The 13,292-nt window shown below is 40.7% G+C and overlaps 1 protein-coding gene across 1 annotated transcript; it reads right to left on the bottom strand.

The window, feature by feature from the left end:
* Positions 1 to 210: 210 nt before the first annotated feature.
* Positions 211 to 1,699, bottom strand: LOC148030699 (uncharacterized). The gene has a single exon (XM_087687302.1). It carries the CDS (start codon positions 1,635 to 1,637, stop codon positions 360 to 362), a length of 1,278 nt encoding a protein of 425 aa, XP_087543428.1. The 5' UTR covers positions 1,638 to 1,699; the 3' UTR covers positions 211 to 359.
* Positions 1,700 to 13,292: the final 11,593 nt, after the last annotated feature.

Raw genomic sequence — 13,292 nt, 5'->3', positions numbered from 1 at the left:
AAATAATTCAGTCGATTGTTCTTGTTTCTTAAACATTTCCTTCCACATTTAATATATCTATCTCGCATCATAAAAACAATATGGACTGATGAAGTGTGGCCCGTGGGGCTTGTAGGCTGTAGCCTCGTTGGATCCTCGGTTGTAGAGTCGATGGGAAACCATGTTTGGGATTTACCAGACAACGCTATTGACAAGTGCTTCGGCCCCGTATTAAGTAATGATATGTAGCTATTAGCATGTGTAGAGAAAAGACAAAAATAATTATGGGGGGAGATAAACATTACAACCTAATATGCTACAAGCTGGTCAGAGAGAGAGAGAGAGATTACAGAGGGGGATAGAGCGCGAACGCCTGACTTTTAGAGCTCCGGACTGTTGTAGTTACTGAGCAGCACCGAGTGACAAATGGGAAGCTCAATGCCTTGATTGGAATTAATGTGATCGATGCTGTAGATTGGCTCTCCCAAACAGAGACTGTTATAATGCATGTCGCGGCCATCAATACTCGATATAAGCTCCTGATCCTCATCATTATCCGCTGTAGAGTACTCAAGATTGTCTGAACTGTTAAGTAAGGGAGAGAGAGAATCACCACTATGGATCGTCTGAGGTAATTGATTCCAGCTGTCCATGGTCAACTTCTGATGATCATGGTGGCTAGTCGACGATGGTGTGGATTTAGTTGTATGGCAATCATAATGAGCTGGGCAGGGGAAGACCGAGGTAGAATTATCTGAAGAAGTACCAGAAATAAAGGGTACTTCTTCGCTGGCTAAAATCACGCCGAGGTCCTCAGATGATTTATCTTCACTGAATTCGGTGGAGTGACCCCCCTCTGGACTAGTGAACATCATATTTAATCGTGGCAGATCTTCTTGATCACTCCAGTACTGATTGACGGGGTGATCAGTCCAGTTAGACAATTCACCATCATCAGTATGCTCTATGTTATACGAGGAATTGATGCAGGCGCTAGAATTGATCCTCCCTCTTTTTGGAGCTGAGGAATTATGGCTTCCGCATCGATGATCAGCAATATGGCCGACCGGTTGATGATCGGTATCATCGTCACACCTATGGCCGCCTGCGGCAATATCACTATTGCTGATAGAATTATGAGACGTAGGAATCAGAGGGTCAATGACGATGGCTGCATTACCACTGTCATCATGATCATGATGCACAGAAAGATCAGGATCGTGGGAATTATTGCCGGTGAGTTGCTGGACAAGGGCTTGGAAGTTAGAGGGATCGGTGCGGATGAGCATGGGAGCATAGACGTGCACTACTTTGATGATGGGAGGGATGCGAGCCGGCGTCGACATGGCAGCACCACCACCACCATCACCACCAGACGACGTTAATGATGATGCACCAGCAGTAGACAACGACGATGATGGTGGTGAGGATGAGGATCTCTTGTGACCGCATGAGCTACAAGTATGGCCACCATCATTATTGGGAGTCCTAGAATTTGGGCTAGCTGTGATCAGCTGATTTTCGTTGATCTTAATGACGGTGCGCTTACCTGGCCTAGAGATGGTAATAGCGGGCTTGACGATACGTCGAGAGGCCCTGTTAATAGCAGCTGCACCTTCAGAAGGTCGACTACAGCTAGCTGCTGCTGTTGTAGCCATTGTTGATTATGAGATCTGATCAGCCAAATGCCACATTCTTTTTTCTTTTCTCTAGGGGCCAGTTATATGTATGATCGAGAGAGAGAGAGAGAGAGAGAGAGAGAGAGAGAGAGCTTGAAAGAGAGAGCGTTTGTAATATTGTGGAGGAGTATAATTGATGGCGGTAAGCATGGAACATTATTTCCCCTTCACCGGCTTTGTGTTTCTAACGTGCGAAAAAAAATACACGTGGATTGATTAAGACGTCGCTTGCTACTTGCACCTAGGTGGCCACTAGCTCTAGAGCCAGGGCACACGCAAGTCAATTTGATGTGCATGAACTTATAGAGTCAAATTTTTGGATGTGTGGCTAAGCTCATCAATTGAAACTCCAAATAATGTTAGAAGACGTGGATCTAGAGTATGGCATGGGCTATGGAGGATAGAAGATGTAGACATAGACACATACAAGATCAACTATCACACGAGTGAATTAGGTTCCAAGATTGAGGCTTGGACTTATGAACACAATCTTGTGTGTTTGACAATGACATAGACACTTGATTGAAGGACAAAAGTACTATAACATTTCTTGAAAAGTGAATCAAATACATCATTATATAGTCTCTGACATTTCTCCACTCTCCTCACTATGGATCTAGGATTCAGGACATGTCTTCCTGGAGCATACATCATTTGTCATTTCTCAACAGCCCCTCAAATGATGAGCTCCTACACTTGGTGGCTTTTGTCCCCCCTACACATGATGATATGGCGCGAGAGATTAGCTCATAGGCAGCCTAGTCAAGTTAAAGCTTGAAACTTTACATCTTTGGTAGGGTTTTGTTTTACAAGGCAAATCCATTAAGGAAAATTATAATTTCTTGAAAATAATCTATCAAAGTTGTTGTTGATGGCGGAAGCATCTTCTTCTTCTTCTCTTTCATTCATGAACTAATTCTGGTGGTTACCATTCTGCACCAGTTGTGCTCTTTTTTACGATGAAAACATTAACTGGCTATATGGCCAGTCTTACCACAATAATGACATATCATCCCATCTTTGTTATTGGAGTTGAATCCTCGGCCTCGGCCTTTTGCTCCAGCAGCTCCTTTGGTATATATAAGATTTTCCCTAGATGATGAGACACCATCTTTTGCATTCTTATTTTTTTGTTTATTCTCTTCATCAAGAAGAGAGTGCTCAATATCTTTCTATGACAAATTAGGTATATTGCTGATGAGAGTAGAGACAAGATTTTCATAAGGATCCTGGTTTACACTAGCAAGGAGTATAGTAATGGCTTCATCTTCATCTATTATTTTGTTCAAAGTAGCAAGTTGAGTTTTTAGACTTTTGAATTTGTTAATATACATAGTCATTAAAGTGTTATTTTTTATGTCAAGATTATAGAACTGCATTGACAACTTGCCCTTAGAGTTTTTGGCTTGACTTCCAAAGATTCTATCAAGCTCATCCCAAGCCTTTTTAGCATCTTTGATGCCAAAGATATGGTGCAATACATCATCAGATAGTCCCCAAGCAATGATGCTTAGAGCCTTGTTATTCATCTTTTTTCACTCCTTTTTCTTCAGGTCTTCCTCAACGAACCCGTCTTCATCATCTTCCTTCTTGTTATTTGCATCATCCTCAAATAGGTCCCACAAGTCCTTCCGCATAAGGTGGTACATGCTCGACATGAAAGCCTTCTCCATTGAACTTGGATATTTGCTCAAGTTTTGCCATGTTGATCAGCCTCAAATAGCTAAAATAATACCATAAAGTGAGTTGCCCAAGAACACAAGTAGATTAGTGCCAAATAACACTAGTTGAGTATCAATAGATACTATTCTTGAAGATTTGAATATCTTTATATTGAGTTTGATGTTGTTGGTGATTTCTCCCCTTCTTCTAATTTGATGGGAAGGAACTTGTTGGAAACTGAGTGAACCACTAAATTAGAGTTCCATGAACTTCCTTGAGCTAAGAGAGGTGTGAAAATGAAGTGAAAAGAAAGCTTGTCAAGGAGAAATGAGTATGGAGTCTTGGTCTTCTCTTAAATCTTTGTGGATGACTTCTCAGCTTACTCGGGCACTTCTAGATCTGTAGTGAACTTCAGAGAGTGTAGCTCAGTGATTAAAATCACTGTTGATAGCTTTAGTGAGAAGAAATAGCGAAAAATGTCAAGCTTTGAAGCTTTGGCTATGGAATCTTCAGGGTTTCTGACAGACTCGACTATTTTTTGGTCACAGCAGCTTGTAGAGGCAACCATTTTATGAATCCTTTGATGGGAAATTAAGCTCATTAGCCAACCTTTGACTGCCCTATGGTCACAGGGAGGATCGCGGTCTGTGCACGTACCAAGAACAATACGACTAGAGGAGGCATAGATCTGAATAGCGAGGACGAATTTCCGCAATGCCAGCTTTTACAGGGGCTAATGTCGAGCTATAACATGGTATAGAAAATAACCCTGAGGTGTAAAGGATATGTCTAGAAGAAAGCTTCAATAGATATTGCCTGGTTTGTGAGATTCAAAGGCTCCAAGTGCTATAGGTCTAGTCTGGCTATGGCAGTCATGAAAGCTAGAATGAAGGTAGAGGTGAAAATGAGGTCATAAGCTCTCAAGCTTCATTTACTTGCTCTCAACATTGCCATAGGTTCAACAAAGAATCTACTTTGGTGCTACATTGGGGTGCCTAGTGTGGAGAACCTCCTAGTCATATACTACAAATATCATTACATGAAAGCTCTCACATATCATGCAATTAACTCTCACACAACCACAAAAAGCACCCCTCTCAAAATTAATCTATCACCTACCATTCCCATTCATAAAATGATAGATGAAACTAATATTTGAGTTGCTATGAATAAGGACTTGCCTCTTTTTTGTAGTCATTTGAGGAGGCCCAACACTTGGTTCATGATCCACATGATGCTACTTAGTTCAATCTATGTACTTGCTACACACTTTGTATGCAACATGGAGAGGAGAAGACTAAAAAAAAGGGAAGAGGAAGAGCAAGAAGAGCTTCATGACTCGTTCCTTGCTCTCTCAGATGTCAATCTCACATAGACACATTCAACTTCACCTCTCATCATGAAGGAATGGAAATAAATAAAGAAAGAAAGAAGAGGACATTATCTTCACCTTCCTAGTAACTCCTCACTCCCTCTCACACTCACTTTGTTCCTCTCCTTCACTCTCTCACGACCATGTGAAAAGAGAAGCAAGAACAAGGATTCCCAAAGTTTGCATAGACATGAATAGCTTATCTAATTTTTCTCATCCTTTTTATGTATCAATTTTAGGTTTTCAATCCCTCTTGGGTATCCAACCCACTTTATGGCCTCATGACTAGTCCCGGTTTATTTGCATGCTTTCCCAAAGGTCCAAGAGTGATCCTCCTACGGTAATATTAAATAGAGAGCCTTACTTTTCCTTGGGAATCTACCAATACTAATACAATTTGCAATTTAATCATTGAGAGTCTATCAATACTACTGTAATGTGCACAAGAGTGAGCTCAGCTCTTCTATTTACATTACAAAATAATAATGTAGCCACTTTGTTGCACACTGTAGATGATGGTCCTTAGATTTTTGTATCAAAATCCAAAAAATATAATCCATACCAATTAATGCCAACACATTGCACTCTTGCTTGACTTGTAGCTCTTCATTGATGGTTGACTTGAGCTTACTTATGTGACTAGACTCACGAACTTGGCCTCAATATATTTGCAAGTTTCTAGATTGAGTTTCCACCTTCTCTCATTGACACAACTAAAGTGTGCTTGCATAAGGCCGGCCCAACCATAACAATCACTTTTCATCAACCTAAACTCAAGAGAGTGTACTCATTTGATTGAACCTAGATTTGTGAGGTGACTTAACCTAAATTCACCTTGATTGTAATGATTGATGTTGAGACATCCTTGTCCAAGTGGCCTACTCAAGTAGCTTCTTTGTACATGACTCAATCTGTTCATGAAGCTATTTGAACAAACAAGTCTCATCCAAAGCCTACAAAGAAACTAGGGTTAGAGCTTGTGGTAAGGAGAAACTAAATCAACATAAGGGTAGTTAATCCTAAAGTGCCACAAGAGAATAGTGCAAACACTTTGGAGGTTGCTAGTTCAAATATTCTGAATGGTCCATAGTCTATTGAGCACAAGTGTTGAAAAGAAACTTGAAACACTAAACAATTGGTCGAGACATACAATTGTATGTAATAGTAGTGAACATAGAAATGAAAAGGATAAGTATGCAAGGTCAAAGATGGGGGTCATAAAGGAAAAAGAGGATGAAGTGAAGAAAGCTTCCATCTAGCAACACATTATAGAATAGCAATGCTAGCAAACTAAGAAACAAACCGAGGACTACCTGATAAGGTGGTGATAGAAAATTTAGGAGGATATTCCAAAAGATCTAGGAATCCATCTTAAACTTGAAAATGCCATATAATTTGAGATTAACCAATTAGCAAAAGAAGATGTACTCAAATTGAAAGGTACTGTAACTCTAGGAAAAATTAAACCCCAAACACACTCATTGTGGGAAACTCTCACACGTGTGACTATTCGTGAGATAAGTGCACACACACACACACGCACACGCACGCACGCACGCACACACACACACACACACACATGCATGCATTGTCAATATTGTGGGAGAGAAGGAAGGAGTCTCACTTGAAGCTTTCTTGCTTGCACAATGGGGGAATACACACAAGGGTGGAGGCTGAAAACAATTTTCCTCTTCTTAGTTGTGTAAGCCAAAAGAACTTAAGTACAAAGAAATAGAAGAACCCTATATATGGGTCTCAAACCAAACTCAACTAACTAAGATGGCATACTAACTAAGCCACGAACTAGAGTAGATAAGGATAGCTATCATGTAGCTATTATTCATGGACGGTGTACCAACCGTGTCTGCACAACTGACAAGTCGGTGATATAAATACACAACGGTCACCCTGGCGTATCACGAGTGGAGCTCGATATCTCAACACTCCCCCTCGAGCTCAATCCCAATTCCTGCACACCAAACAGGTCTCTGAACTTGCGCAGCTTCTCTGCGCCCAATGCCTTCGTGAATATGTCAGCTACCTGATCCTCTGTGCTGACATAAACTAGATCAATAAGACCTAGTAAAACCCTCTCTCGCACATAGTGATAATGCACCTCAATGTGCTTTGTTCTAGCATGATAGACTGGGTTATTTGCCAAGTGTATACTACTCATGTTGTCACAATAAATGACAGCTGGCCCATCTGTAGACTGATGCATATCATAAAGTAGCTTATGCAACCAAGCTACCTCACATGCAGCCATTGCTGCACCCCTGTACTCAGCCTCTGTGCTCGACAAGGCAACTGTAGGCTGTTTCTTGCTACTCCAAGTGACTACAGCACTCCCAAAAGAGAACACATATCCACTGGTAGATCATCTATCAGAAATACTACCAGCCCAATCAGCATCAGTGTATCCATGCAACTGTATCTGAACCCCAGTCTCATAAAATAGTCCATACTGCAATGTGGACTTCACATACCTGAGTATGCGTCTAGCCGCATCCAAATGTGGTTTCCTTGGAGCCTGCATAAACTGACTTACCAATCCAACAGCATAGCTCAAATCTGGCCTGGTAATAGTCATATAAATCAAGCTTCCGACTATGCGTCTGTACATAGTAGGGTCTTTCAGAAGCTCACCTGCATCTGTGCTCAGCTTCACATTCTGCTCCAAAGGAACTGAAATAGGCTTACAGCCTGTCATGCCATATTTGGATAGCATGTCCAATCCATACTGCCTCTGCAAGAGCTGTATCCCACTTGGTGATCTAATCACCTCAATGCCCAAGAAATAACGCAGCTCTCCCAAATCCTTCATCTCAAACTTCTCCTTCAATAGCATTTTCACATGAAGGATATCTTCATCACTGTCACCTGTCATAATCAAATCATCAACATAAATGACAAGTAGCATAATATCTTTCTCTGTTTTTCTCACATAAAGTGAGAAATCTGCCTTGGAAATCTGAAAGCCAATAGTGACAAGATACTGTCTTATCTTGTCAGACCATGCTCTAGGTGCTTGCTTCAAGCCATACAAGGCTTTCTTCAACCTGCAAACAAACTCAGGATGAACAGCATGCACATAACCTGGTGGCTGCTCCATATAGACCTCTTCTTGCAAATCACCATGCAAGAAGGCGTTCTTTACATCCATCTGATATAAAGACCATCCCTTTGATGCATCCATAGCAATGACCGCTCTTACGGTTGCCATCCTTGCAACCGAACTGAATGTTTCTTCATAGTCAATGCCATATGTTTGTGCATACCCCTTGACTACTAATCTTGCCTTGTATCTGTTCAAAGAACCATCTGCATTGTGCTTCACCTTATAAACCCACTTACAGCCAATTGCATTTTTACCTTTAGGCAAAGGTACCAATTCCCATGTAGCATTTGCTTCCAAGGCATCCATTTCTTCATCCATGGCTTTCTCCCATTTTTCTTTTCCCATGGCTTGCTCAAAAGAAGTGGGTTCTGGTTCCTGTATCACTTTGACCATATATGCATAGTGAATGGCTGTAAATCCATCATATTTCAGCCTATCCACAGGATATCTAGCTCTCGTAGACCTGCGCAAAGTAGGTTCACTCCCAGGTGCTCTCAAAACATCCCTGGTCTTCCTTACTCCAGGTGCAACAATAGAAGGAATACCCAACTCATCATCAATGCTCTGCTCTGAGCCACTGGATTCACCATCCACATAAGAGTGACCTGCATTCACATCAAACATGGGCTGATCAACCTTCTCTTTTCCTTTTCGTGATACCTGCATACCACTATCTGCATTGCTTTGAGAAGATTCTCCTGATCTCAATCTGCCTGTCCATGGCAAAGAATGTGAACCACTGCTAGAGGACGCTCCAGGCCCACTAATATTTTGTGACTGCTGCTGTGAATTCTGTGCAGCATTACCATTTTGTACATCTACATCATCAATCACAGTTACTATTTTATACCAACTACTCATCTCATCAAAAACAACATCTCTACTCACTGTAAACTTACGAGTAGAAGGGTTATAGCATCTATACCCTTTTTGCTGCAGAGAGTAACCAATAAAGATGCACTTCTCAGCTTTTGGATCCAACTTGGATCTCAACTCATCTGGCACATGTACATAGGCAATGCAACCAAAAATTTTCAAATGAGAAATATCTGGTTTCCTACCAGTATACCTCTCCTCTGGAGTCATTTCATGTATTGCTACAGTGGGAGTCCTGTTCATTATGTAGACTACTGTAGCAACTGCTTCAGCCCAATAAAAATCTGGCAAGTCTTTTTCATTGAGCATGGCACGAGATACCTCTCCAATATGCCAGTTTTTCCTTTCTGCAATTCCATTTTGTTGTGGGGTATGACTGCATGAATATTGCTGCTTTATGCCATGCTCCTGCAGGAACCTTGCAAACTCATTTGAGAGGTACTCACCCCCTCCATCTGACCTTAGGCATTTTATTTGCAGGCCTGTTTCTTTTTCAACCATAGCTTTAAGGGTTTTGAAATTCCCAAACACTTCACTTTTCTTTTTCATAAAATACACCCAAACTTTTCTGCTATAGTCATCAATAAAACTAACAAAATAATGACAGCCTCCAAGAGATGCAGCTTTAGTAGTCCACACATCAGAGTGGATTAATTCCAATGGCTTCTTACTCTCTTGAACATGTCTAGGAAATGGTTTCCTTGCCTATTTTCCAAACTGACAGGCTTCACATACCTTATGCATTTCTGCAACCTTGAATTTGGGCAATCCTGCAACAATATTTTGGGCCTGCATTGATTTAAGTCACTGTACATTAACATGACCAATGTGTTTATGCCAGATATCAATATCTGCAACTACACCGGTCCCATGTGCAAACATTGCTGCACTCAATTCAGACATGTCTGCATCCATTGTAAACATTCTGCCCTTCTTCTTTCCTTTTGCTATCAAGCGACCTTTATTTTTCATATCCTCAACAAAGCATCCATGAGGATTAAATCTGACCTGCAAGCCCTGCTCAACCATTTGACCAACAAAAACCAGATTCTTGATGATATTCGGAACATGAAATACATCCGACAGGTATTTCTTTTTCTTATCCTGCATAGACAAGGGAATTTTTCCAATCTGCACAATAGGATGTGCAGTATCATCACCAGTCTCCACAAATCCTGGTTTTTCCATTTTCCTTGCATCCTCCATCCATTCTGCATGACCTGTCATGTGGTTTGATGCACCTGAGTCAACATACCATACATCATTGCTTTCTTCTGCACTTGTCACAGAATTGTTCATGTGCTGCACCATAAAAAGATGCTCATTTCTATCATCACCCTGTCTACTAGAAGATGCATAATTCCCTTGTTGCAATTTCCCATTCATGATGTCATTCTGCTTTTTATAGCAGTCTTTAGCCATATGACCCATTTTACCACAGTAGTAGCATTCAACATTACTGTTTGCATTTTGGCCTCTTTGCCATCCACCACGACCTCTTTGGCTCCCCCTGCCTCTAGAGTTACCACGTCCTCCTCCATAGGACTGGTTTTCTTGAGTTTGCTGCATATTCTGATTTCTACCACGGCCTCCAAATCGGCCTCCTCTACCTCTGCCTCTACCTCTTCCAGCATTTGAGTAGAAGACAGCTTCTTTTGAAGTTCCTCCTGAAGAAGATTCACCACCATTTCTCTGTTCCTCAGAAATTAGAAAAGCAATCAACTCCTCAAAATCAGGAAATCTTTCACGGACGGAAATGGATGTTCGGAACTGTGCATAATCCTTTCCTAGACCATTCAAGGTCACTGAGACTAAATCATCATCTTCCACTGGCGACCCAATGGAAGCAAGTGCATCTGCAATCTTCTTCACCTTCATGTGGTAGTCATTGATGCTCATACTTTCTCTTTGCACATTGTGCAACTCTTGCTTGAGCTGCATTTTCCTGGCTTGCATATTTGTGCTATACATTTTTGACAAAGTATCCCATGCCTCCTTTGGCGTACTTGCATCTTGAATATGCACAATCATAGAGTCTGAAATGTTGATAGACAGCCAGTACATAACTTTCCTGGCTCTCTCATGCCATGCTTTAAATGCCTGCATTTGCTGTTGATTGGGAACATCAGGAAGAACTGGTTCTTCTTCATTTCCTGCAACAAATTCCCAATATCCTTTTCCCATAAGGAAATTCGTCATTCTAAACTTCCATGCTTGGAAGTTGTTCTTGTCAAGCTTTTCAGTGACAATCTGTGAAATAGGATCAGATGCCATTACCGAACACTGCAAAAAATTCTATCACTGCAAAAAACACAGCTTCACCCTCACAAGGGAAAATCTGCAAAACTGGCGAAAGTGGTATTTGACCACACAGTCACTTCCTAGTGACGATTTTGCATCAACAGGCAATAGGGATGATTCTGTAACTCCCAATGTCTCTGCGCACAAGCATAAGATGCAATTTCTACAGTAACTTTTCACCGACCTGCAGAACAATGGCTGCACAGCATAAAACTGGGCCTTTTCTTGAGTGCGTGCAGAAAACTTCCGCCTCCAAAACAGGCCCCGAAATGGCCTCAAATCAAAAAAACAGGGTCGCCAATGGCTAAAGCCCATTCCCGCAGCATATACTTCCCTCTTGCTTCACTGCGAAGGGCGTCTCAACCTGAGACAATGCACTCCTGCAATTTCCGGATGTGCTACCTGTAGAGATCTGCTCCCAAAATAGAAAATGAAAGCAACACTGCTCCTCTTACCAGAACACCGCGAGCTTGGCTTGCTTTCTTGAGCTCCTTACCACGAACAAGGCTCTGATACCATGTCAAGATTGTGGGAGAGAAGGAAGGAGTCTCACTTGAAGCTTTCTTGCTTGCACAATGGGGGAATACACATAAGGGTGGAGGCTGAAAACAGTTTTCCTCTTCTTAGTTGTGTAAGCCAAAAGAACTCAAGTACAAAGAAATAGAAGAACCCTATATATGGGTCTCAAACCAAACTCAACTAACTAAGGTGGCATACTAACTGAGCCACGAACTAGAGTAGATAAGGATAGCTATCATGTAGCTATTATTCATGGGCGGTGTACCAACCGCGTCTGCACAACTGACAAGTCGGTGACATAAATACACAACGGTCACCCTGGCGTATCACGAGTGGAGCTCGATATCTCAACATGCATGCACGCACTCATGCACACATGAAGTTCCTAGAAGTTCCTTAGACATTGATATGATGAATGAGTCCATGTTCTAAATGTAGCCCAAATACGACAAGGCATGTATATCCTTTTTCTTCTATTCATGGACAATGGACTCTACTAGTGGTTCAACCATTACATGTTCCATAAGATTCTATGCATTAAAAAGAGATCGAGTGACTTGTATAGACCAAGCATGAAGCCTTTTCATCAAATTTTCAATGGAAATTGTGAGGCTCCTACTGTTGATGTTGAGTGAGCCCTTTCTACTATATAAGGGCAACCAATCTCTATCAGTTGAGAGACAAGTTTGACATGTATTAACTAAATAACAACCACAAAACACTTTAATAATAAGTTACAATGAAAACAAAACCTCATACTATAATGGGAAAAACATTTGAAAGTCATAAAGATGAAGTACATTGAAAGTAAATCTTTGATGCCGTCTTTTGATTTCCATAGTCATCTTGGGCTTTGTTATCTTCATTGGTTGCAGTGCCTTGAACTGAGATTATAGTTCTTGCTCCTTTTGCCTAGCTTTGACATTGGTTGGAACCTTCAAAAGGGCAAGGCTCGTAAATTAGTTTAGCATTCAAGTTATAATTACAATGTACAATTAATATTACAAACCATGGCATTTATAATTTCAAGACTAGCTTTGTCCTAGCCTTAAAGTGTCCTTAGTATGGCTCCTTTTGGGTTACAAATACCCTATTTGAGTACAAGATATATAGTGGTTGACACACAAAGACCCAGTGCCTTCCCTTTGAGTGGAGGGTGCCTCAAATATTGGGGTTGTCATCCCTATAAGGGCTTTCCAATGTTTTTCTTCCACACATTGTATCATTGTATCATGTCCAACAACTCCTTTTTGTAGCCTTCAAGGATTCGTTGTACTACACTATATGTATAGTGTCCAATGCTACATTTTTATTGGGGGATTCAAACATTTGTTTATCCTCTTGACAGGTAGCTATAAAGTGTTTGGAAATGATCCAACATAAAGATCATTGTAACCCAAAAAACTACATTTGATTGTTTTTTAGTTATGGCTATTACAAACACTATGGATGATTATGATGCCTAGACTAAGAGGTTTTGGTGGGGAGTTGATAGGAAATTTAGTTTGAATAAATACTCTACTACAACTTTGGGCATGGGCTATAATTAAACTATTGGTTCCAAAGTTTGAATTTGGGTTGTAAGTAAATTATTAATTTAGAAGCTAGAATAGACTTTGAATCGTTACTTTGCTATAACTTTACATATGGGCTATATGTAAACTACTAGTTTAAAAGTTATGATACAATTTGAATAAATGATTTACTATAGCTTTGCATTTTGTCTATAGTGACTTGTTAGTTCACAATAAAAGTAAAACTTGAATCTATACATTATTGTTGTGTT

The sequence above is a fragment of the Lygodium microphyllum genome, chromosome 10 (genome assembly GCF_053477565.2).
Source record: "Lygodium microphyllum isolate KBCC chromosome 10, Lygodium_microphyllum_v1.1.10, whole genome shotgun sequence".
Lineage (NCBI taxonomy): Eukaryota > Viridiplantae > Streptophyta > Polypodiopsida > Schizaeales > Lygodiaceae > Lygodium > Lygodium microphyllum.
This window is presented reverse-complemented; position numbering and strand designations above follow the sequence as displayed.